Source organism: Phyllostomus discolor, chromosome 11, assembly GCF_004126475.2.
Source record: "Phyllostomus discolor isolate MPI-MPIP mPhyDis1 chromosome 11, mPhyDis1.pri.v3, whole genome shotgun sequence".
Classification (NCBI taxonomy): Eukaryota; Metazoa; Chordata; class Mammalia; order Chiroptera; family Phyllostomidae; genus Phyllostomus; species Phyllostomus discolor.
The window spans coordinates 42,316,339-42,343,698 of NC_040913.2; the positions used below are offsets into that span (position 1 = coordinate 42,316,339).

General features: G+C 35.7%; 1 protein-coding gene and 1 non-coding gene across 6 annotated transcripts in view; both read left to right on the forward strand.

Annotated features, from left to right (window-relative positions):
- NAA16 (N-alpha-acetyltransferase 16, NatA auxiliary subunit) overlaps window positions 1-24,394 on the forward strand; it is an 80,140-nt gene extending 55,746 nt beyond the window's left edge. For 2 of the 5 annotated variants that reach the window (XM_036011316.1, XM_036011315.1), the window contains 9 exons: window positions 333-485; window positions 4,442-4,570; window positions 10,376-10,589; window positions 11,659-11,852; window positions 14,996-15,104; window positions 15,938-16,036; window positions 16,369-16,512; window positions 22,132-22,229; window positions 23,031-23,228. In XM_036011316.1, the coding sequence (XP_035867209.1) occupies window positions 333-485; window positions 4,442-4,570; window positions 10,376-10,589; window positions 11,659-11,852; window positions 14,996-15,104; window positions 15,938-16,036; window positions 16,369-16,512; window positions 22,132-22,229; window positions 23,031-23,228 (1,338 nt within the window). Of the gene's footprint in view, window positions 1-332; window positions 486-4,441; window positions 4,571-10,375; window positions 10,590-11,658; window positions 11,853-14,995; window positions 15,105-15,937; window positions 16,037-16,368; window positions 16,513-22,131; window positions 22,230-23,030 lie in introns of all 5 variants that reach the window. The other 3 variants (XM_036011314.1, XM_036011317.1, XM_028526517.2) reach the window with 2 other exon arrangements.
- Window positions 24,395-26,545: 2,151 nt separating this feature from the next.
- Window positions 26,546-26,717, forward strand: LOC114509032. Its single transcript, XR_003685599.1, has one exon. It is a non-coding gene; the product is annotated as a U1 spliceosomal RNA (small nuclear RNA).
- The last annotated feature ends 643 nt before the right edge of the window (window positions 26,718-27,360 follow it).

The window sequence follows — 27,360 nt, forward strand, 5'->3', positions numbered from 1 at the left end:
TCCTAGATATGTTTTTTTTAATAATTGAAGAGTTAGCTATTTAAGAACACTTGGAATTATTTCTGTGCAGAAATAACTTATGGTACTTTGATAATCTATTTCTAATAGTCTAAAAATCTTAAAGAGTTATAGGTTGCATAGTTTTGAACTCAGTGTTAATTATTTGATTCAATTCTTAGTAAAGGTGAATTCTAATTTAAAGATTTCTAGATGAATTGTACAAAACTAATACCAAATTTCTAGTTTGTCTTTATAAACTGTTGCTATTTGTAGTGCTCCCATATTATCTTAACCATAAACTATAATTTCTTTAATACTTTTATCTCTTAAAGCATATAGGCAATCTCAAAGAAGCTGCAAAGTGGATGGATGAAGCACAGTCTTTAGACACGGCTGATAGGTTCATCAATTCCAAATGTGCAAAATACATGCTTCGAGCAAATATGATAAAAGAAGCAGAGGAAATGTGCTCCAAGTTCACAAGGGTAGGAAATAGCATTAAACTTCCGCTCTGTGATGATTTGTGAAGTTTGCCACTGAAGTTTTTAAGAATTCGTTTTTGTTATTTTTTAAATCCCATTTAGCTCATATCCTAAGCATGGGTTCTTACTGAGGTTTCAGTGTGTGTGTACAGGTGCTTCTGGGGTGAGGGGTGGGGAAGCTGATTAAAAAGCAACAGCAGGAGCAAATACCTTTATACAAAAATAGGCAATATGCTGTACTTCAGGGAATGTGTGTAATATTCAGTTTACTATTCTTTTGTCTTACTAGAAATTTGTGACTGCTGTTTAATTTCTCTTTTACATTGTTACTTCAGAATTGTTCATGAAGTTCTTTCTATATAAAATTAAGGTTCGTGGACTACTGGTCTCTGTGCCAATTGGGAATTTAAGTTCACTGAAATGGTGGGACTAAATGTTGTTCCTTTCCTTTCTGTCCTTCACAATCCTTTTATATCCTTTCAACATAGACTTTCTGTTTTATAAAAATAATATTTTACATGTTTATGATTAAAAATATAAGTAGACTATGGAACATTCAGAAAGCTCAGAAACACATTCATATATATTTGAAAACTTGGTATATTACCAGAGGTACATTAAAAATCAGAGATGAGCCCTGGCTGGCGTAGCTCAGTGGATTGAGCATGGGCTGTGAACCAAAGTGTCGCAGGTTCGATTCCCAGTCAGGGTACATGCCTGGGTTGCAGGCCATGACCCCCAGCAACCGCACATTGATGTTTCTCTCTCTCTCTTTCTCCCTCCCTTCCCTCTCTAAAAATAAATAAAATCTTAAAAAATCAGAGATGAAAAAATATTGCTGTGACAATTAGTTATTTGTGTTGAAAAGAATAAAATGACATTCTTATCTTGTGCTGCTGCAAATAAATCAATTCCAGATGGATTGAAGATCTAAGTATGGAAGCACAGTTTTTAGACTTTTGGAAGAAGGTATAGAAGTTTATCTTTAGGGCCTGAGGTAGGAAACATTTCTTAGGACACCATAAGTGTAAAGTATGAGAGTAAGTTGAAACACTTGACTATTAAAAATCAAGATAATCTATAATAGCATAACAATAGTGAAGTGAGAAGGTAAACCACAGAATTAATTGGAGAAGATATTTCTAATCCATATAATGAAAAAAAATTTATAATGAACTCCAGAGAATTCACTGATACAGTTATATAGTACATATTGACTGTAACATTGAGGCATCATGAGGAAACCATAGCTGCAAGTTTGATTTCCAAATTTTAATTAAGATTCTTTGAAATAAATGTATGTCCAAGTGCACATTACATGTGAAGTGGAGGGCTTTAGTGCTGATGTTTACAGGTGAGGTATTTGGGATGAACGTAAGCTACCACTGTGCTTTGTGATGCTAATAATGTATCGCTACTACAGCACCACTGTACCACCTTCCTTAAATGTTAACTAGATTCTGGTTGTGTCTGATTGTTAATGGAAACCCCTTGTAATTTAGAAGCTTGAACTTTTATTGTGAAAATTTAACTACTTACAAGGATCATGTCATAGAAACATAAAGACACAAAACTCAATAAAATTAAGGCAAGTATGGACAAAGGATAAGAACAGTTCACATAAGTGGTAAATGGAATGGCCAAAAAAAGATGTCTCCAACAGTAATCAGGGAAATTATAAGATATTATTTTGTACACATTAAATTTAAGTCTGACATTATTAGGTATTGACAAAGAATCTGTTTTATATATTCTTTATATATGTTTTACATATATAGGTATATGATGTCACTTAATCTTAACAATCTTATGATACCGTTGCCCTCATATCACAGTTAAGGAAATGTTTAGAGAGGTCAAATACTGTGGCATCTGGAGATCACCCACTTTGTCATTTATTTGGAGCCATGATTCTAGACTAGGTGTCTCTGACTCTAAAACCTAGGTTTTAGGATTGTGTTGTAGGAACAGAAACTGCAGTGACTAGTGTTTCTAAAGGTCAGAAGCCATAGGATCAACAGTAGATGCAAAGGGGCAGTTGAAATGTCAGCAAGAAGTATTAGCAAGAATGATGAGTATTAGGAAAAAAAACTAGGAAGATAGTAATACAGCTTATATTCATGTGGCACTTTTTTTATGTGTTTGTCTGAAATTTTATAGCAGTATGATTGGGCTTCTGAAGAGGTTACTTGAATCATGTTTGGTCACATAGTGAATATTGCTGGGGCTCAGACTTTTCAGTGCCCTTCCCACTGAGTCACAATTTTGAAGGTTAGAAGAAAGTACAAGTTTAGATATGAAAACAGTGATGTTTGTAGAGAAAAGTACCTACCACCTTGAAGGCCAATGTAGAGATTAGAAGTAAAGTACAATTAAAAATGAATACACAAAACTTTTAAAATTAGGTAATAAGCGCAATCACACACATACACACCCTAAACCAGAGACAACTGGTTTATTACTTCCTTGTGTCTGAAAAGGCACAGGGAAATGAAAGAAGGGGAAAGTTGTGCTGTTTGAGAGTAGTCACTAATCTAGTTTGCTCATCATAATTGCTCTCAGTTGTCCATTCTTGACAAGTTGCCATGCTATATGGAGAGCTTGTATTCAGTTTATCCAAAGTGGTTCCTTGGCCAGATATGTCTGTAACATGTGGTAGATAAACACAGTGAGCCAGAGCAGGAAAACTGCTAAATGATTTTGAGTAACCAGTTTGTATCTGCTTGTTCATTGAGTAAAGTGCTCATATTTCACAGTTTGAAGATTCCTTCTTGAAGATTTTTCATAGTTTGAAATTCCTATATGAGGTTATTGATGCAAGTTGTATAGTTCTAGTTGGTAACGGTTTTGAAATGAAATATAATGTAGATTTCTTATAAACATAGGTAGTCATCAAAAAATGTAAAATATATGTAACCATAAAGAACAATAAAATACACTCATACTTTCACCTAACCAGTTTTTATCCTTTTAATGAGAATTCTGAAAATTGAACTCATAACACAAAATGGTGTGACAAAGAACTGAAGATTAAAATTACCTATGTAAATATATCATTGCCATCTTGCCTGGGGTCACATAAAATATATTTGAAATATTCTTAAAAGTGTGGGAACATTCCAGTGCCACTGTTCTGACTAGGTACTTTATGACTTATATTGTTCCCAGAATTCACACTGAGCCTGAATTAACATACTTTAAACAAAGTCTGTTGTTTGGTTTTGTCAGCTTCAAGGGGAAGAGTTGGCATAGAATAGGAAATGCTGTTAGAAGCAGACACATGGGCACAAAAAAGTGACAACTGATAGCCTAAATCTAATGTGCAGGGAGGGGACTGGGAAACTGAAAAGCAGGCTTGGGCCCTAGTACTGAGGGACTTGACAGTAATAGATATACATAGCCCTGTGTCAGCAAAGAAAGGTTAAGTAGCTTTTACTTAATAAGGAGAAAATAGGCAGTACTTCACGGGGCTGCTATCTAAAATAATTTAAATCAGGGTGTCAAACTCATTTTCATCAGGGGCCACATCAGCCTTGAGGTTGCCTTCAAAGGGCCAAATGTAATTTTAGGACTGTATAAATGTAACTCTCCTTAACCTAGGGGCAAGGAGCTTGGTGCTGCCTCTGGGTAGAAACAAGGTGCCAGGCCAGATAAAACAAGGTGGAGGGCCAGATTCAGCCCTTGAGCCTTGTGTTTGCCACCTATGGTTTAAATAGAAGCTTTGTTGCTTAAAAACTTAGCTTTAGTAATCTGGAGTTTATATAGAATGTTGAATACCCCAATACAGCTGGATAAATAAGACATACAATTTTAAATCAATAGGAGCTTTTTGGTAGTATTTGGTATATTTGTTAATTACTGTTGTCAAAATATTTGTAGCTATAGTTGTAAAAGAGAAAATGAGATTTTTAGGATCTCTTATTACTTGCTTTTTATGTTAATGAATGCTTCTATTTCAGGAAGGAACATCTGCCATGGAAAATCTAAATGAGATGCAGTGCATGTGGTTTCAAACAGAGTGCATTTCTGCTTATCAGCGTTTGGGAAGATACGGGGATGCCTTAAAAAAGTGCCATGAAGTAGAAAGGGTAAGTTGATAGAATTTTGACTCTATTTTTCTCTGGTAAGTAGATGAAAAAAGCAGGTATTTTTTCTACATGGTAACATCTACCTTTTTTATTTACTTTGGAAACTTTATTGTGAAAAATTCTTCACACATTCAGAGGTTGTGAATAAATGGTTGCTTTTGTTTGATCCTCAGATGGTTGTGATTTCAACATGTCTCCATGTCTTTGTCTGAAGGAACAAGTAAGAGATACATTTAGTAAACCATTATTGCTGTTAGTAACATATATTCAAATTATCTGTTCCATAATCGGGCCGTTATTTGATTTTCATCACTAGCCGAGAAGGATACACAAGCAGATGGCCACCTCTTTCCCCTTTATGTCAGGATCTGCTCAGTAGTCAGCCTCTCTCCAGTTTGTCTTCCCAGGATATTTGTTCTCACTTCAGTACTTTGGACAGCAGTCTGACTGGTTTGCACCCTTATTTTATTACTTGCTTTTAGGATGATGTGTGTGATTTGCCTTAGTGAGGGGCCTTTTCTTTTCCTTTGTGTGAATTTTTGTTTTCCTGTTCTTTGTCATCTCTGAAGCACTCTCCTTCCAATGGACAACAGGAGGAAAAGAGCCACAAATGCACCCCTGAGGCAGTCCTCAGCAGCCCTCAGTTGGGGTCAATCGGCACCACTGTTCCCATGCTGACGCAGTATAAAACCACAGGCATCATAGTCAGGTGAGCCTGATGTCTGCCCTCTGGCAGTCACTTTGGCCTTTTTCCCATGTGAAACTTCTGAGATTACCCAAAAGAAAGGCTAAACCTTAGGGGGTGGCTTTTGATGGTAACTGGAACTAGGATTACATATGAGCCCTTTTACAAATAACCTAGTTTTTGCTTTGTTTTGTTTTTATTCTTAGCTTGGGCTCCATGGATATCTCTGGGAAAAATTCTCATCTTGAAAATATAAAAAGCCCTTGGATAATAAGTCAAGTATTCAGGCATTGTAGTATAAGTCAGGCTCTTCTGTGATAAAACCAGAGATCATTAACTTGATGACTATCACTTTAAAACATTCTATTTGTTATTAGGAAAGATATATTTTTATTAACCAGGACATTATTGGTGAATTGACAGATTGTTTACTTGTGGACCAGTACTTCCAGCAGTACCATAACTGGAAATTTATCAGATTTTCTGTACATCCTTAGAATCATTATAATTGTGAACTTCTCCAGCTTCAGTTCCATTCCTCCTAATATTAATGACTATATTACTGATTTCTTTTTAACATTTTTTGATGATTGTTAGACTATGATTAATAGCTATTCAGTCACTAAATTTTATTTAGATTATACTTTCCCTTAAATTTTTAGTGATTTTGGCTGAGTAACATGAAGTAAAATTCTGTAATGTTAGGTAAAATACAGTTGACCTTTGAACAGTGAGGGGGTGAGGCTCTAACTACTGTGCAGTCGAAAATCCTTGTGTAACTATAATCCATCCTTTGCATATGTGGATTTCTAATCAGGGATCAAAAATAGAAAAATAGAATTGACCTTTGAACAACACAGGTTTGAACTGCACAGGTCCACTTTTATACACAGATTTTTAAAAATTATAAAAACCACCCTGATCTGTATGGCTCTTGGGTGTCATACCACAAAGCAAAAAGGTCACCAGTCCAATTCTGGGTCTGGGAGCATGCCTGGGTTGTAGGTTCGGTCCTCAGTCAGGGTGCAAGTGAGAGGCAACCAATGGATATTTCTTTCTCACATTGATGTTTCTTTCCCTCTTTTCCTCCTTCCCTTCCAGTCTCTAAAAATAAATAAATAAAGTCTTAAAAATTATAAAAACCCATGTTCAAGAGTCAACTGTACTTTTAGTTCAGAAAACATGATTTGATTAGTACACGTCACCCTCTGGTCATTTTACATAGTTATTGTTAGATTCTTTACTATATTTAGGGTTTGCTGTTGGTGCTGTTGAATAGAAAAATACTAGAAACAAATAAAACAAGAGCATATTACTTATAAATTAGTAAAAGAAAAAAAAGTAAATTCATACCAAAAGTAAGACTTGTCTAATGGTTATATGTTGAAATGTGAGTGCTTAGTACAAAAAGGATGATTAAATATTTTCTGACTGATTAATTCTTCTAAAATTAACTTCTAGTAAAATGTAATCTAAAAGAAAATTTTTTATAATTGTAAGGATTTAGGAATAAGTACTGAATTAAAAGGTTTATTATGATAGTTATCTACATGAGTTACTTTGTATCTAAGTTTAAGATACTTTAGTAAAGAATAAAGAAATGAGCACTTAAAAAAATCTTTTCAGTTTTCTTTCTAAATAGAAGGTCAGTGAGTACCGAGATAAATTCAAATAAAGGCTGAGTCTTGTGCCGTCAAGAGCTCCTTCCAGAATTCTTTCCCTGAAAGCTGTTTCAGTTAGGATACATATTGCTGTGAGCTCTTAGTAACTGGATTTGAAATGTTAGAATTCTGGAATGGCCTAGTATAGCACTTTTCTGTCTTTATCTTGCCACCTCCCCATAGGATTATATGTACAGGAGATGTATATATATTCCAATCTGATGTTTAGAAACTGAGTTTTATTCAAAGCATAGCAAAACAACTGTCTGTAAAGTGTTGGCTATAAACTTATGTTCAGAATAATTTTTTACAACTACTTTATCTTTCAAGAACTGAATTTTCTTTTTCCCCTTTTCAGATGATTGATATCTTATTATTTTAATGTGCTAATTTGTATCTGAAACAGAATAACAATACACATTCCTAAAACTCTTTGATAAGGTATAGGATTTCTGATAGCTCAAACCCATAGAAAATTCATAACTTCTAGTGCATCGTAATTTTTATCAAATTGGCACATGCTTTATAATGGCAGATTCTCTATAAAGGACATAGGGTTGTGGATTACCCTCTTTGGTCTAGTTACTGATTTTTTTAAGTCCAGAGGTTTTTGTCATGCTTATTAGCCTGCTCCAGGAACTCTGAGAAGGAATGGGTAGATGAATCTGGGTCAGAAGAGAGGGACAAATAGGGAATTCCACATTCTTTTTTCTTTTTTAAATCCTCACCAGAGGACATTTTTTCATTGCTTTAAAGAGAGAGGAAGGGAGAGGGAGAAACATGGATGTGAGAAAACCACCAATTGGTTGCCTCCTGTATGTGCTCGGACTGGGGATTGTATGCACCCAGACTATGTGGACCGAGGATTGAACCTGCAGCCTAGATAATGTGCCCTGACTTGGAATCGAAGTCATAGCCCTTCAGTTATGGGACGATGCTCCAACCAACTGAGCCACGCCAGCCAGGGCAAAAACTGCACTCTAAGCTGTGAATAGCATTTTTTAATTCTTTATTGACTTCTCTTTGATTGAAGCCTAATTTTGACAATTTGAGCAATTCCTGCATTACTTCTCTCCTACCCCTAAGAAAAAGAGAACTAGTGTTTGTGATGAGGGGAACACTGAGTTAAGGGCATGAGCCAGTATGTTAAAATTTAAGTACCTAGAGTCTACAGCAAGCTAAGTGGTCTTACCATGTTCGTGTTTGGCCAAAATTTAGGGAAACTAATTTTACAGGGTTATATTATCTAACATTTTTATGTTTTATAAATTCGGAGACCTAAAAATCACCCCAAGGTGGTACAAGGGAGATATTTGTGGTAATGTGACAGTCTGTATCTTGATTGTGTGGCATTAGTTCCTCAAATATACACATGATAAAATCACATAGAACTATACACAAAAGTTGTACCAGTGTCATATTACAGTTATGTAGGCTATATTTGGAGGAAGCTAAGGGAAAAGTGTACAGAACATCTTTATAGTACCTTTCAACTTCCTTTGTATCTATAATTATTCCAAGTAAAAAGTTAAAAAAGAAAACCAACCAAGATTAGTTGTTTAAAAGTAGGATTCTTTAAACATTTCTTCCAAAAGCAAAATTATTTCATCATACCTTAAATTTTCTAATTTAATCTAGTCATATCTGGTCCACCACCATTATCTTATTATAGAGTGATCAACATCTGGGTTGTAGGGCTCAGCAAGTTCTTGAGACAAGGCTTTCCATGGAAAAACCGAAAGCCTTGGGCAAAGTGGGATAAGTTGGTTACCCTATTTATGGAAGACAATTACTGGAGAGAGGCAGCCTGTGGGCTATTACTGATAAAGAGGAGGCTTAAGTGTTTGTGGTTCCAAAGGCTCCCTCTAAGATTTAACTTAAAATCTATTTACTAACGCTGCTAGGAATATTTCTTAAAACTTTTGTCTGCCTTTTTATACATAAATGTTTCTCAACCTCAAAAAGATCCTGTAATCTCAAAGTTTTTATCTCCATGATTTTTGACACTGTTGTTTTTCTTAGCTGTATTGAATTTTAAGATATTCTTATGGTGCTAGATATAACTTGATTGACATAAGGAGGACCATGAACAACTTTATGAAATATGTAATCCTTTTTTTTAAAAATGAGTTTGTTACTATTTATGAATTGATTTGTCTTATTGATGGGAAGAATGTAATTTTTAAATATAATTATTAAAGCATGATTCTTAAATACAAACTAATGTGTTCATTTTTTTCTACTTCCTTCCCTCTACACTGTACTTTTACCTTAAAATTCTTTTTTTTTTAAGTCTCAGTACTTAATGTAATTCTGTGTATGGTGTATTTCTAATTGCCAAGACATCAACAATTATCAAATGATATGGACACTTACTAAATGATGTGTCCTCTGCATAATGAGTTGCTAGTTCCCAGGATAGAGGAAAATGAAATGATAGAAGAGCTTGTTCTGTATTGCTATATTGAGTTTATTTTTCTAAATATATATATTTGGAGAAGCTAAAGTGGGAGAAAATAAAGAAGTGGTAGAGATGCATGTGGGGAAGAAAATAAAAGTATAAATTGTTTTGTAGGGAGTTAATCATCTCCTTTCTATGTAAGAGATTAGTTCTTAAGCTTTTGGGGAGCCATAGACCCTTTGAGAATTGGAGAAAAGCCTCAAAATGCTATGTTTATACCTAGACTCCAGACTAAGAATCTTTGCTAAAATGGAATGTAGGTAGATTAATGGTAACTTATGAGTGAGAGAAAACCAAAATGCTCTGTGTTTGTATAGCAGTTTATAGTTTAGAATGAACTTTGAAATATGTTCTTATATGATCTTTAACAACCTTATGAAATTGACTGTACAGATTTCCTAACTTAAGGAAAGTAATGGAGGTCGAAGATAATTGAGGTCGTATGTCTGATAAGCATCTGATCTCTTAAATTGGCAAATATTGTGCTTATTGAATGTCTGCTATGTTAGGCCCTCTGCCAGTCAGTGGGGATAGACATAACAAGTCTTGCCCTTGAAGAGCTGGCTGACAGTTGAGTGGAGCAGTCTGATTTGTAAACATTTCGTGTGAACCTATAGTAGTATATATTTTAGGATTCAGTTGGAGTTCTGTTTAACTCTGCCATGCTCATTTTGGGGGAACACTGAGGAGAAATGTTTAATTAAAACTAAGATATCACTATGTACTAATTTCCAGGCTTAAAAATCTGGCTTATTACATAGAAATTGAGTTTCATCACAAAACATGATTTATATTGAATGATCATCAATTGTAAAAAGAAACATTTGTTACATGCAAAGAACAACTTGATATCTTTCACAGTGTTAAACACTGAAGAGGGTGGCAACTAAGTGAAATTGTGACTGTTAAAAATGTTTTTGGGGGCTTTTTATGGTGTTCTTTTCAGAAGATATTATTGACAAAATGTAAGAGATAATTTTGTGGTTTTGTTTTTTAAGCATTTTTTGGAGATAACTGATGATCAATTTGACTTTCATACATACTGCATGAGAAAGATGACCCTTCGTGCCTATGTTGACCTTCTAAGATTAGAAGATATGCTCAGAAGACATGCCTTCTATTTCAAGGCTGCTAGATCAGCAATTGAAATATACTTGAAATTGTATGATAATCCCTTAACCAGTGAAGGCAAACAACAAGAAATAAATTCAGGTAACTGACAAGGAACTATTTTTAAAAATATGGAACAAATACTGAATTTCAGAATGTCATTAACATAAACAATACATAGAAAAGTATGTTGTCAGCCCTGGCTGGCATAGCTCAGTGGATTGAGCGCAGGCTTCGAACCAAAGCATCGCAGGTTCGATTCCCAGTCAGGGCACATGCCTGGGTTGCAGGCCATGGCCCCCAGCAACCGCACATTAATGTTTCTCTCTCTTTCTTTCTCCTTCTCTTCCCTCGCTTAAAAAATAAAGAAAGAAAGAAAAGTATGTTTTCAAATGGATGCATTGACAATATACCTTTGTGTGAAAAAAAAAATGCAGGGGAAGACTTAGAAAAGGCTGACAAAATGATGTTCTGTAGCTGATGCTTCTAAATCACCTTAATGGGATGACTTGCAATCTTTATTTTTATCTTCACTAAGACCAATTCAGGAAAAATAGAAATGTCTGTGGACTGGGTTCTTTTTTTTTTTTTAATTGTAACTGAAAATAGTATTGAGCCTTATAGGGAACAGTAATTTTTCTTACAACTTCTGGTACCTACTTAATTGAAAATAATAATAATGCTAATGAGAATAATATAGCTTTTATTCACTAAAATGTTAATATCTAGGAATATTTGAGAAAATATTCCTACATAGAAAATATTCCATAGAGAAAAATTTCTTATTTTTCATTCATAGTATTTATGCAGTGTTTAGAGAGCTTAAGTGTGTCTGTATCATTGATATACTCTAAGAGAATAGTTGGTATTAACAGCTCCACTTTATACAGTTTGAAACTTGATACTGAGATGATTTGTCCAAAGTCATGTATTGTATAGGAGACAGAACTGGGCTAGAATTGGTTAATTTTAATCAATGCAGCATTTGCTGGTTGTCTTTTGTGTGCCATGTTTAGTGCTAATCATTAAGAATATACTTTCTAAAACTTTTTAAATAGTTGCCTTTCCCCCCTTTCCCCCAAAGAGATATACTAATCGTATGTATTGCACAAGAATATGAGGAAGAATGGAAACATTTACTCAGGATGCTTATGCATTTGGATATTTGTAGAAAACCTGTCAGCCAAAGAATTGAAGAAAATGCTTAGCAAGCAGAGAAGAGCTCAGAAAAAGGCTAAATTAGAAGAAGAGAGAAAGCACACAGAAAGGGAACGTCAACAAAAAAATCAGAAGAAAAAAAGAGATGATGATGAAGAAGAAGCCAGTGGTCTCAAAGAAGAACTTATACCTGAAAAATTAGAAAGGGTAAGATGAATTTACTATGTTAATTTGGTAAAATTTAAGTTATTTAGTTCTGTGCTAGTCATAAATGTTTTATTTAAATTTATAAATAATAAGCCATTTATAATTTTTCAAGGTTATGATAGTCGTTATTTTTAAATGAAGGCATGCAACTTTTGCTAATGCATATTATACATAGAATAGAAGTTGTGGTAGGCAGAATGGTGACCCTCTAAAGGGGTGTTCATGTTCTAAACCCTGGAACCAGTGAATATGTTACATTACATGGCAATGGGTAATGAAGGTGGTAGATAGAATTCAAGGTGGTATTGGGTTGGCCAAAAAGTTTGTTTAATTTTTCTGTATGATGGCTCCAGTAGCACTTAGTTGTCTTTAACTTCATTCGAAACAATTTTCTTAGGTTGTATTGTGACAGCTGTCATATCAGTGTGCATTAAAAAAACTTAAGATTGGTAAAATTTTGTGCAGCCATTTTAATATCGAAGATGGAAGAAAATATGTAACTTTTTGGCATATTATGCTTTATTACTTCAAGAGAGGTAAAAATGCAACTGAAACACACAAAAAAAGAGTTGTGCAGTGTATGGAGAAGGGGCTGTGACTGACTAAACATGTTAAGAGTGGTTTGTGAAGTTTCTTGGTACTATTGGCATTTTTATCAAATAATTTTTTGCAGTGGGGCTGCCTTAATGCACTGGAAGATGTTTAGCTGCACCCCTAGCACCCACTAGAAGCCAATAGCAGGGGATAGCTGACATACTGACATGTTCAAAATATCCAAATTAATAAAGTTATTAATGAAAATGAAAAATCTGTCTTATTTTGCAAAAAAAACTAAGTGGACTTTTTGGCCAGCCCAATAATTAGCTTGCCTAAAGATAGGGAGATTAGCCTAGATTGTCCAGGTGGGCCTAATGTAATCATAAGAGGCCTTGAAAGTAGAAGAGGAAAGTAAGTAGTAGTGGTGTCAGGACTCCACCCCTGGTTGATGGCCTTTTAAGATGGAGGGAGGGAAGGGAAGGAGGCAGCTATAAGCCAAAGAAGGCAGGCAGCCTTGAGAAGCTGAAAAAGACACTGAAACATAGTTTCCCTTACAGCCTCCAGAAGGGAATGCAGTCTGTCTGACACTTGATGATTTTAAGTCCAGTGGGAGTGGTGTTGAATTTTTAACCTTCAGAACTGCAAGATAATAAATTTGTGTTCTCTTCATGTGTTCTTACAGAACCCCACCTATGCTGTTCTGGAACAGCTGTGGGGTTTGCCCACCCCCAGGAAGTGTGACTCCCAATGCAAGAATTTGATGAAAAAGGAAAGGGATTGTTTATTTACAGGTTATACAGGTTCAGAGTAGTGGTGGATTTCTGCTGTTAAGTCCCACTGCCTTTAAAACACCCCAAAATACATAATCCTGCCCCTCTTTGCTCAATCAGGCCAGTTTCAGAATACACCAGTCAGAGGTACTGTCTTTCAGAAAAGCAGAAATCTGTGGCCCAGCATTCCCAGTCACAGTTCAGCATTCCAGTCAGGTCTCTATGCAGCTCCATTCACTCTGCCTCTGTGTTCTCCAGGCAGGTTTCCCAGTGGGTCTCCCAGATAATAAAACCCCAGTGGGTTTTTTACTCCAGCTCTTAATCCAAAACTGTGTAGCATGTCCTTATTGCAAACAACATGGCACCTCCTTACACACCAGACCTCATGGCCAATCCACCTACTTTATGGTTCCTGCCTCATGACTGCCTCCTCCTGTCAGCTCTCATGGCCCGAAGGGTAGCTCTTCTACATCGTTTCAAACTGCATGACTGCTATCTTCCTCTCTCTCAGTCCACCCTTGTTTTTAAATGCTGACCCAGAGCTTTCTATATGACTCATATCCAGCTCCTCCTACAATGTGCTACTTGTACCACTTTGCCTGTATCTTTTACCCTCTTTTGGCTGCCATCTTTAGTCAGGGCAAGAGTACCCCCGAGGCACAGGCACCTCTGGCTCCTGCCTCTTGAGGAGGCCTGTATAAGTTTCCCTGCTGCACCTGCACTCCCTACCACCAAGTCAACAGTTACTATACCAGCTCAAAGTCGTGTAGACCTTTTATCTGGGGCAGCAGCACAGCTATCAACTAGCTATCAACTTGCCATTGTTATGCAAACTATCTTAACTGCTGTATCATCTCCTTCCCCCATCATCTAACCATGGGCTGTGGGGAATGTTTTGGGGGGCCCTTGCTTTGTACCCCATTTCATTAAGGCATTAAACTTTTGGTTATTTGTACAGCAGCAATATAGTTGTCTGTTAAATATGGAAGTATTTTATGTATCTTACTAGGTATGTTTTAGCTACAAAGAATTAGCACCTCATCTCCAGAATTTAGTTATTTGGGGACCAGACATAAGGACATATTTTTTTTCTGGCTTATTTACCATGAATCTAGTACAAATATTTTAAATGTGTTGTTATTTTTTTTGTTACTTGATAAAATTATATTTGTCTCTGCACTTTAGATGTTTGTAGGTATAAGGGGCTGTCAGTACTTTGTGTACTATCTCCTTCAGTTAGTTATATAAAAAGAAGTGTTGTAGGAGTTCAGAACAAGTCATTCCAAGATGTGCCTAGATGCAGCCAGGACCTTGTGGGCTTAAGAGAAACTCTTTACTCCTTCCTTAACTACCTAAAAGAATTTGAATTATGGGCCTTTCCCACAATAGGACATTATCAGAAATAACCTTTTTTGACCTTTCTATAGGGCAGGACAAACTACTAATTATTGAACATCTGGTCTTCTTACCTTCCTCCTTTCTGAAGCCCCAAGGTGATCCTTAACTCAGAATGTCATATGTAAATGTGTACCTCATTTGTCCTTTCTCTCTGAACCTCTTATGTATGTGGGGTCTCTAACTATCTTATGTATGTGGGGTTCCTTCCCATATGTGTCTGTGTATGTAATTAAGTTTGGTCATTTTCTCTTGTTAATCTGTCTCATGTTTACTTGATTATTAGACCAACTGAAATACCTTGAGGGTAGAGGAAAGTTTTTTTCCTTCTCCACACTATCAAAATTACTTCAGATATGTATTAGTATAAAATTTGGGGAGAAATTTGACTTGTGTAACTGTTTTTTAAATGTAATAATTTTCCTTTCTGTTTCAAAATAGATAGAAAATCCATTGGAAGAAGCTATCAAATTCCTTATACCTCTTAAGAACCTTGTTGCTGATAACATTGACACTCATCTGTTAGCATTTGAAATATATTTTAGAAAAGGTAATGATTTGAATTCAGTTTTTAATTCTTAATTATTTTGGTGACTGTATTCAGTATAATCTTACTAGTTAGACCTTTTTTTTTTCTTTCAAGATTTTATTTATTTTCCTGGCTGGTGTAGCTCAGTGGATTGAGTGCGAGCTGCGAACCAGATTGTCGCAGGTTTGATTCCCAGCCAGAGTACATCCTTGGGTTGCAGGCCACGGCCCCCAGCAACCGCACATTGATGTTTCTCTCTATCTCTCTGTCTCCCTCCCTTCCCTCTCTAAAAGTGAATAAATAAAAAATCTTAAAAAAATAAGATTTTATTTATTTTTAGAGAGAGGGGAAGAGAGAAACATCAGTGTGTGATTACCTCTTGAGTGACCCCTCCAGGGGACCTGGCCTGCAGCCTAGGCCTGTGCCCTGACTGGGAATCAAGCCTGAGACCCTTTGGTTTGCAGGCTGGTGCCTGATCTACTGAGCCACACCAGCCAGGGCTAGTTAGACCTATTTTGGCTTAGCATTCCATCTCACCATTCTACAAAGGCTCTTAATCCTTTTTTCTTTTGCTACATAAAACTATACTGGGTAATAAATTAGAATATTATGATCAAATCCATTTTAAGAATAGTTTGAACAATCACACAAATCATGTATCTGAAGCAGTTCTTCATGATTGTTCAAGGTATTCTTAAGAAAATAAAAGTTACCTTTGATAACCAAAATTAATTTTGAATTTTGCTTACAAATGTTTTAGGAAAGGTAACACTTCGTTACTAGATTTTAAGTGAGGCTAAAATAAAGTGAATAAAATATACATAAATATTGATCTTTTTTTTTCTGACACACAGGAAAGTTTCTGTTAATGCTGCAATCTGTCAAACGAGCTTTTGCCATCAACAGTAATAACCCATGGTTGCATGAATGTTTAATTAAATTTTCTAAATCTGGTAAGTATAAATAACGTAATATTTATATAAAAGCAAATGTAACAATTTAGCTTTTTTCCATTAAGCTACACATTAAAAGAGATTTGAAAAATGTAAAGCAAAAAAATGTTTATATGTAGTATTTAAATGAAGATATGTTTATAAATTAAACATGCTAGCAAAGATATGCTGGAAACTAGTGCATTTTTAAGCTAGAATGTACTTATATTCCAAAGAAGCAATAATTTTTTACTATGTAAAATATATAGAACTTAAATAAATGTATCTCAAGTGACTTTGTTTCAAAGGACAGACCTGAATTTTTAAAAATTCCAAATATTTTGTTCTTACAGTGTCCAATCATAGTAATCTTCCAGACATTGTGAGTAAAGTTCTGTCTCAGGAAATGCAGAAAATATTTTTGAATAAGGATTTGGAAAGTTTTAATGAGGATTTTCTCAAACGCAATGCTGCCTCTCTTCAGCATCTACTTTCAGGTTGGTTATATGACCCCCAGGGTTAAAATGTTTATGGAAAAAAGTTAGATTATGATTTTTTAAAAATAACTTTGGAAAGATGTTTAACCTCACTAATTATCAAAGAAGAATAAACACAATACCATTTTAATAAAGATTTTATTTATTGATTTTTAAAGAGAGAGGAAGGGAGGGAGGGAGAAGGAGAGGGAGAAAAACATCAAAGTGTGGTTGCCTCTCACATGTTCCCAACTGGGGACCTGGCCTGTAACCCAGGCATGTACTGTGACTAGGAATCAAGCCGGCAACGGTTTGGTTTGCAGGCTGGATCTCAGTCCATTGAGGCACACCAGCCAGGGCAAAATGCCATTTTTGGTCTTTCAAATTAGGAAAGTTTTTATTTGTTTATTTAAAAGAGATTAAAGTTTAGTCAAGTTGTAGTTAAAAACTACTCTTGTATTTTGCCACCACAGTGTAAATTGGCCTGGCCATTTAAGAAAGCAATTTGTCATTCTTAGCAAGGGCTTCCCATTATCTGTGTCTTGGCTGTAGTCATTTCTTAGTGTCTTTTGTGAATATTTTTAAAGAATTATTCCAAAGCAGAAAAAGAACTTTAAGTGCAGCAATGTTAATTGAAATGTGTGTGTGGGGAAAAGAGTAGAAACAAATTTTTAATGTATTTCCAATAATAAGGAGAAGTAGTAGGTTTGTAGGATGAAATACCAGGTAATTTTATAAAGTGATGTTTATTTTAAAGAGGGCAAATACTTTTTAATATCTATGCAGAATTAACAAATAAATATCAACTATGCAAAAATATACATAGGATAAAGGCTAAAAAGAAGTGTATAACAAAGTTTTAATTGTTGCCTTTGGGTGTTGTGGTTATGAGTGATTTATTTTTTCTTGTACTTTTATTACTTTATATATTTTGTATTTTGAGTATTCATATTCTGCCTGGTTACAGAAAGGAATTTAGGCCATTTATACAAATTTATAAAATGACAAGATGATGCCCCAGCTGGGTTGGGCACTGTCTGGCAAACCAGAATGTTACTGGTTCGATTCCTGATCAGGGCCCATGCCTGGGTTGAAGGCTGGGCCCCTGAATTGGGGGTATATGAGAGGTATTCAATTGCTATTTCTCTCTCTCTGTTTCTCCTTCCCTTCCCTTCACTCTAAAAATAGATAAATAAAATTTTTAAAAAATGGCAAGATGGCATAAGTGCAAAATGAACAAAAGATTATAGAAGGGAATTGGAGACATAATGAAGTATATAATTAACTGTTCCTGCTTTAAGCCATATATTGTATTTAAATACTTTAAACTTTTTTATTGTAAAGGGAAACTTTTTGGTTTTGATATCTATGGAAAAGAGTTAATTCATGTGAGAAATTATACTTTTTGGTGGTAAAGGCAGATAAGAATTTCTCTTTAAGAACATGGAATAATGGAGGTCAACATTTCCTTATTATAATGATGGGAAATGCCTTTTCAAACATTATATGAAATTCTAAAGAAAAGATCATTTTTACCACAGAAAAATACAATCAGGAGTTCTGGCCAAGATGGAAGCATATGTAGAAACCCCTGTCTTCCTCACCACAACTGAAAGGAGGATAACAACCTCCTCAATAAACAAACCCACCCCCCCCCAAAAAAAACAATCAATAAACAACCAGAAGTACCAGAGAATCGAACTGCACGAAACTCTGACAACCACAGAATTAAAGAAACAGTCAAACAAAGCAACTAGACAGGTAAGGTGGTGGACAGAGAGAAATCATGGTGAGGTGGCGGACTGTTTGGGCAGGCCAACTTAAGAGGAAGCTGAGACTCAGAATGGGCTGTGGACTATGTCAGTTGCCATGGCAGGAGAAACTCCCAGTCTCACATGAAGAATTCAGTGAAAAGTGGGCTAGATTCGAGCAGGCAAGCTGCATTGTTCCCTCTCTGGTCCCTCCCCCACTAGCATCTCTGCAACACAGCACAACAAGGAGGGTTGCCCTGCCCTGATGAATATTTAAGGCCCTGCCCCCTTACAACTTACAAGTTAACAGGGGCTCTGAATAAAGAAATAGTGCTAAAATGAAAGAACAGAGCAAAACTTCAGAAAGAAAGCGAAACAATGAGGAGATATAATGGAGAATATAAAGTCCTGGTAGTCAAAAAAGACAGAACTGATTGAGCTTGGGCAAAAAATGAAAGAACAAATGAAAGATACCCAAAATGAAATAAAGCAAAATATTCAGGGAACCAACAGTGGTGGGAAGGAAACCAGGATTCAGCAACAATTTGGAACAAAAGGAAGAAATAAACACCCAACTAGAACAGAATGAAAAAACAAGAATTCAAAAAAAGTGAATAGAGACTTTTGAAACTCTTTGACAACTTGAAACATTCCAATATCTGAATTATAGGGGTACCAGAAGGAGAACAACAGCAAGAAATTGAAACTTATTTCAACAAATAATGAAAGAAAACTTCCCCAATCTGGCAAAGGAAATAGACTTCCAGGACACCCAGAGAGTCCCAAAGAAGTTGGATCCAAAGAGGAACACGCCAAGGCACATCATCATTAAGTTACCCAAGATTAAAGAGAAGGAGAGAATCTTAAAAGCAGTAAGAGGAAAGGAAAGAGTTACCTACAAAGGAATGCCCATAAGACTGTCAGCTGATTTCTCATAAGAAACCTTGCAGACAAGAAGGGGCTGGAAAGAAGTATCCCAAGTCTTGAAAGGCAAGGACCTACATCCAAGATTACTCTATCCAGCAAAGCTATCATTTAGAATGGAAGGGCAGATAAAGTGCTTTTCCCAGGTAGGGTCAAGTTCAAAGAGTTCATCATCACCCAGCCATTATTATATGAAATATTAAAGGGACTTATCTAGGAAAAGGAAGATAAAAAATATGAACAGTATAATGACAACAAACTCACAACTATCAACAAGTGAACCAAAAAAAAAAAAAAAAACAATAAAAACAAACACTAAGCAAACAATTAGAACAGGAACAGAATCAGAGAATTGGACATCACATGGAGGGTTTTCAGTGGGGAGGAGGAGGGTAGGAATAGGGGGGAAAAGGTACAGGAAAGAAGAAGCATAATTGGTAGGCATTAAATAGATGGGGAGAGGTAAAATATGATATAGGAAACAGAACTCAAAGAACTTACATGTACAACCCATGGACATGAACTGGGGGGTATGCTGGAGGGTTGGAGGTATGGGGGGGATAAAGGGAGAAAAATTGGGAAAATTAATGGCATAATCAATAAAATATACTTTAAAAAATTAATTAAAAAAATACAATCACCATAAATTCAAAAGACTAATTGGAAAAAATACAGATACAGTGATCCCTCACCTATTGCGGGAATTATGTTCCAGGGACTCCTGAGATAGGTGAAAATCTGCGAAGTAGCAGCGTTATATTTATTTTAGTATTTATATATATATTAAGGCTTTTTAAAAAATTTTATTTTAATCATTGTTCAAAATATTTTAAGGCTTTATAAACTTTTCCCACTCTCATTAATCTTTTCCACACTCTTATAAACACTTCATATGCTTTTAAACACTTTCTACACTCTTAAACCAACATAATTTTAATAACATATGAAATTCTATATGGGTACTCACCAGTGAAGTACATTACAACTTGAATGATAAAGATCATGAGTTATGTAGCTGTGTAGTAATGATGGTGATGAAGGTGATGACAATGAGATGAATGTACTGCACAGCCAAGAAGAGCATCAGGTGGTGCAGTATCTTCGTCCTGGGCTGTAACTTCTATTTCCAATAAAGGCATAGGTGTAACTGATCTCTCCGTCCAAGTGATGAACATAGTTACGGGGAGTTGCTGGCACTGCTTTTTATCTGCAGAGGCAGCTTCTCCATGCAGGGAAATGCTCTTGAGTCCAAAGCGTCTCTGAAATTTGTCAAACCAGCCCTTGCTGGCACTGAATGGGATTGATCTGGTGGGAGAAGCACTCCACGGTCCTGCTTTTGCGTTGTCGTTCTCGTCTTCATCCTTGTCACCGTCGTGAACGTCCGTGCTTTCTGCAAAACTATCATAAAGTTTCTTGGCCTTCATCTGGATGGTGTTGGTATCCAGCGAGATATTCTTCCTGCAGTCATTTTTCCACAGGCCCAATGCCTACTCCATCCTCACAGTGGCCTTATTGTGGGAAGTGTCCACCCTCTTTGCAGTCTTGTTAAAAGTCGTTGTTGCTGTAGACTTAATATTCTTCACGTCTTTCTTTATGTAGCGAACAGTAGGTTCGTTGATCCTGTAATGGCAGCCTGCAACCATGTAGCTTTTGCCTGCCTTTAACATGTTGAAAAGTTCCACCTTTTCTTTGATGGTAAGGATATTCCTCCAATGATTGGTTTCACTGCCGAAGCCTTAAAAGGCACAGAACATTTGGGTGGCATCGTAGGGCTTGAAATAAATCCAGACTTTTACAAAAATTTCACAAAAACACAACACTGCAGAGCAACACTACGTGTAGCAATCAGACATCGATGTGAAGTGGACAAGGACAGATGCTGAACATATGGGCACAGTGCAGGAGAGCAAACAGACCAATGCTACGGTCAGTGAGCCAGTCAGCACCCAGGATACAGAACACAGTGCTGTGGTTGGTTGCCTTCCATTCCATCAGCCAGTAGTGTGCCGTGTACAATCTCGTGTTGGCAAACTTGTGCAACCTGTAGTGGCGTACTGCATTTCCATTGTGTACAGTACGGTATTCATCCACTGATGAAATACATACTGTATTTTATTTAGATTTAATATCCTTTTAATATGTTTGAATTACAATTTTTAATATTTTTTATATTTTAAATTTCTTTGGCAAAATAATTAAAATAATAAATATATAAATACCTATATACCACAAAATCCGTGATATAGCGAAAACTCCACAATACAGAATTAGATATATATATATTTTTAAAAACCCGTGGTACAGTGAAGCTGCGATAAGTGAACCTCAATATAGTGAGGGACGACTATGCAACTGATAAAAAGCTAATAATATATATGGAGTCTTATAAATGAACAATTAATATAAATTAATAAACAAAATCCCAATAGTAAAATGAGCACAGAATATGGACCATGTAATTTATTGGAGAAATATAAACTGGGTTTTTTTTAAAGCTTTAAGAATTATTTTCTTGGTGAATATGCAAACATTTTCCTTTTTCCCTCTACCACACTCTGGTAATTATTTGTTTCTTAGATGTTTTAATTTAGGGTATCATTTAAAAAAATTAATGCTACAAGGTGGCCTCTGTTTACATTTTGAGTTATATCATTTCCTGGGGAGGGGAGTATTAAATCTGGTCTCCTATTAAATGTTTAACAACCATCTCTTTGTAACAGGAAAAGCCTGGTTTGTAGTGTTTTGACATGATATAAATACTTTCATTGTGCCCCCAAGCTATCTGTGGGATGTCACTGAAGGGGGAGTGGAAAGAGATGTCACAGTTGCCTCCTGAGAGAGGGAGCCAACTCTAGCCCACTGCTGATTAACCACTTGAAACCATATTATAAGTCACTAGTCAGTGTAGATCAGATCAAATATAGCCATAGGAGTTCACCTATTTTGAAATGCCATGCTATTTCAGGTGCTAAAATGATGTATTTTCTGGACAAGTCAAGGCAAGAGAAAGCAATTGCCATTGCCACTAGACTGGATGAAACTATAAAAGATAAAAATGTAAAGGTAAGATTTTTCAAATACCATATGATCTCACCTTTAACAGGAATCTAATCAACAAAACAAACTAACAGGCAAAATATAACTGAAGACACTGAAATTGAGAACAGGCTGACAGTGACCAGAGGGGAGAGGGAAGAGAATTTCAGGGGGAAAGGGGGTGGGTTTACAGGAACAAGTATAAAGGACACATGGACAGTAACAAGAGGGGTGGAAATGAGAAGGAGGTGGGGAGGGATGGGGGTAAAATGCAGAAAACTGTACTTGAACAACAATTAAAATAAAAATTAAAACTTAAAAGATTCTTCAAAAGTCTGATTTCTGCAAACTTATGAATGATCTAACAAACATGTCTTTATAATATAATTCTTGAGTGGACTTTCTGAGTTATACTTGGATTTGAATCTCAGTTCTACTAATTATGGGCTATGTCACTTTAGACAACGCATGTCTTTCAGTTTCCTTGTCATGGAGTTGGTATAAGGGTTAACTGAAATAATAAACTGAAATGATTACTACCTGCCTGGCACGTGAAAGCACTTAGTATATGGGAGCTAGTTTTTATTTTAGTGGTCACAGTTTCACAGGTTTGCCTTTTCAGGTATTGGAATTTTACTGCTTTTTTAAGGCTTTGCAGAACTGATTTTCTAAATGTTCCTTTTTTGAGGTGATTACTTACTATAGATAGGAAGAAGTTATTTTGGACTAGGGCTTGTTGGCCTTCTCTTAGTTAACAGATTGCACCTTGATTAAAGTGATTATTAACCAAACTTTTTAAAAAAATAATTTTTGTTTCTGTTTCAATAGACTTTAATAAAGGTTTCTGAGGCACTTCTCGATGGCAGCTTTGGGAGCTGTAATTCCCAATATGAAGAATACAGGATGGCCTGTCATAACCTGCTTCCTTTTACGTCTGCTTTTCTGCCTGCTGTGAATGAAGTCAGCAGTCGCAGTGTGGCCCTAAACAACACGGCTAACTATGCTGTCTTGGCAAATGAAATTTGAAATCCCACAGAAAACTGACTTCTGTAGATTCAAAGCTGACTTCAGATCAGAGTTTCTTCTCCAGGATGTATATAGATATGAAATGAAATAATTGGATAGAATTTTTCAACAGAGTATTCTGTAAGCTTATTTTATTCTTTATCTGACTCTGCCAGTATACGTAAACATGTGTTAAAATTACCTGTTTATACTTGTACAGGTTTCTTAAACTTTAGAATTATCAGCATTGTGATGAGTGCGGTTACTTCTACATCATAAATGTGACAGTTTCTTGTTTTGGTAAATTATATAAAGACTGGGGTTTTTGTGTTTTTTTATTATTATTATTTTGGTTTTAGAATCTGAGTTTCAATCCCTTATTGGTTTGTTTTATTATTGTTTATTTACTTCCTTTTTAATTAAAGTACATCTGTTTTAAAGTGTTAAATATATGTAAAAAAACAATATGGAACTTCTTTTGGCAATATTGAGATTTATTTCAAAATTTAGTTTGCTGTTTTTGTCTACCTTAATTTTTCCTGATTTGTCATTTTCTTTTTAATATCCATAAAAGTGATAATTTCTATTGATTTTAGAATGTGGGTATTGGTTTGCCTTTTAATCACTGAAATTCACTGGTAAATTTGTATCTCCAGATTAGTCTTTTTTTTTTCCCCCTAGATTAGTTTTAAAGACCCATAGGCAAGAATTATGCTCTCTTGGCTAAATTGCCTTGCGTGTTAATAAATAGTTTATATCTGAGTGGTATCAAGGGAGTATAACTAGGCAGAATACAAATTATAATGAAGCATTCTTACTCTTAAAAGTCATATATTGACTATTAAATATGTTTTTAAATCAACAGAATGGGAATTTAAACTCTTTCTGGTTTAATTATTAAAACATAATATTGGGCAATTTTGGGGGGAGGGATAGTGTTTTCTATCTTGTATAGAAAACAGTAATGGCATCATTCGATATGCTTCTTTCAGAACTGTGTAAATATGTGTAATATTAATGCTTTAAGGCAAATATAAATTCAAAAAGATTTTATTTAGAAAAACAGTTCTAATTGAAATGATTTTCTTTCACCCAAAGGTATTTTAGATTCATAATTGTTGAGAAACACTCACTGTAAAACAATGTCAACCTATATAATGCTGTAATAAATTATTTTGTACACACTTGCTTATTTGTATTTGGGTTATTTGCACACTATCAAAATATTGTGCAAAATGTTTTTTTTGGGGGGGGGGAGTAAAAACTTTTAATCATCTTAATTCTTACCAGTTTATTTAAAAAATCACCTACCAATATATTCTGGTGCTACAGCAGATTGTTATCCTTTTACTGTTTTAATAATTTTAGGAGTAGACAGTCTTTGTATGTAATTGGTCACGTTGCTTTCAGCAAGATGCCATTTGCATAAAAGATGGCAATTCACAGTTAATGTGAAATTGTGCTTTCAGCTGTGGTATTTTATTTTTTCTAATTTATTTTTATTGTATTTTTTCCATTACCATCTGTCCCCCTTATACTCCCTTCTCTGCCCCCACCCCCGAAATCACCACACTGTTGTCCGTGTTCATGAACCCTTTTCCTTCCTGTTTGATCTCTCTACCCCCTTACCCCGCCCCACTCCCAGAGCTATCAGCCTGCTATTAGTCTGTCTCTGTGTAGCTTATTAGTTCAATTTGTTCCTTAGATCTCACATATGAGTGCAATCATATGGTATTTGTCTTTCTCTGACAGGCATTTTTCATTTAGCATAATGTTGTTGCAAAGGGTAGAATTTTCTTCTTTTTTATGGCTGAGTAGAATTCCATTGTGTAAACATCCCATAGTAGTTTTATCCACTCATCTGTGAGGAAAGGGAACACTTTTGCACTGTTGGTGGGAATGCAGATTAGTGCAGCTGCTACAGAAATAAGCTATTCGTGAGAATTTATCCCAAGAAACCCGAAACACTATTTAAAAGAATTCATTCTATGAATGAACATCCTATGTTCATTGCAGTGTTATTTGCAATCGCCAGGATATGGAATCAGGTATAGTATTTTTAAAAGTATTCCATTGGCATCATTAAGTTTCTGAGAGTTATAGGCAGATACAATTGAGATGTGAGAAGTTTGGTTCATGGTAAGGAAGAAGGCAGGATAATTGGTGGTGTGGATTAGTGAAATCCAGTGGTGTCAGTCTGTGTATAGAGGTTGTGTTTATTCTTCTCCCTACATCTAGAATAAACCTGGGATATGGTCAGGGATCTTTTTTAGATACGGGAGGAGGGTTGTATCATGTCCCTTTACTCTCTGCTTCTACCCTATCCCCGACCTTGGCAGAGGGCCTTTAAGTTTTGTAAAGCTAAAGAATAAACAAGCCAAAAGGGGAGATACCTTAAAATCAAATACTGAGAAAGAACAGAGATAGAATCATGGATATGGAGAGCATTTTGATGGTTGCCAGACAGGAGGTGGATGTGGGGGAATTGGTGAAGAGGTGAGGGTGTTAAGAAGTACAAATAGGTAGTTACAGAACAGCTGTGGGGATGTAATGTACAGTATAGGAAATGGAGTAGTCAAAGAACTTACACCCATGACCCGTTGTCATGAACAATGATGTGGGGATTGCCTGAGGGAGTGGAGGGTGCTGGGTGAAGGGGGACAAAGGGACAAAAATAGAAACAACTGTAACAGGAAAATCAATGGAATATTTAAAAAAAAATTAAGTACTTAAAAGAAGTCTCAAGAGCAAAAAGGCCTTTGTCCTGCCAAGTTTATCAGAACATAAGAAACAAAACACCAAGATTCAAGGTATAGTATGAAAGTTTAAGAATTTGGTTTCATGTTTTTGTGAATTTTCTTAAGTTATGAATTTAATAGGCAAAGCTTATTAAAGGTTTTCTATTACAGAATAGAAAACCATAATTCAGTCTGTATTTATTGATCCCTGTTTTGTTTCAGACTTCGAGGTGTGACGTATACAATAGTGAACAAAACTAAGACCTTATTCTATTCCAGTGGGGGGAGAGAGAAAATATGAGTGTTAGTTACTATATAGAAAACTCAAGCACAGTATAGAGAGTAGTGTTGGTTATAGTGAAATTTTAAAATTTCAAAGAATAAGAATAGTTTAAAAGTTTACAGGTAAGATTTTTCTAAAAGGAATGAATTGAATTGCCGTAAGATTTCTCCAGAGCATTATTGAATATAAGTATCAAAGAAAAAAGATTAAAATTTTCAGCCAAATTAGCATTAGAAGATCACAACATTTAAAAATATTTTTAAGTATGCAAACCTCAGAAGATTGGCCTTACAAGGGTCCTCAAGGAAATACTTAATATACTTACCTGGTAGGGAAGGTACCACCATGGTGCCATGATCACAAAAGTGGTTTTCCCAGGGCGAGACTTGTCCATTGTACTGTGGATGTGCTGACCCCTGCAATTTCTCCAAATGTGGGAAACTGGAATGCATAGTTGGTGGTAGCAGGGGACTGTCGTGCTCTCTCCTGTTAAGAAAGAAAATACTTTGAGATGGTGATTTTCAACTTTTTTCATCTCATGATGCACCTAAATTAATTACTAAAATTCTGCCACACACCAAAAAAAATGAATTTATTGCCAATCTGACAAAAATAAGTATAATTTTAAAAACAATTTTTTGGGGGTGACATTGGTTAATAGGGTCGTAGAGGTTTCAAGTGTACATTTCTGTGATACATAGTCTGTATATCATGTTGTGTGCCCACCTCTCAAAGTCAAGTCATCTTCCGTCACCATATATTTGGCCCCCTTTACCCTTTGGTATTCCCCCAACCCTTTCCCTCTGGTAACCACCATACTGTTTTCTTTGTCTATGAATTTTGGTTTTATATCCCACATATGAGTAAAATTATGAGATTCTTAGCTTTTCTGACTGACTTAGCATAATCTCTCTTTTTTCAATCCTCACCCAAGAATAATACATTCTTTCACTGAGAGAGACAGACAGACAGACAGACAGACAGACACTGATGTGTGAGAGAAACCAGTCAGTTGCCTCCTGTACATACCCCGATCAGGGTCTGAACGTGCAACCTACGTACATGCCCTGACTGGGAATTGAACTTGCAACATTTCTGTGCATGGGATGATGCTCCATCTAACTGGGCCACA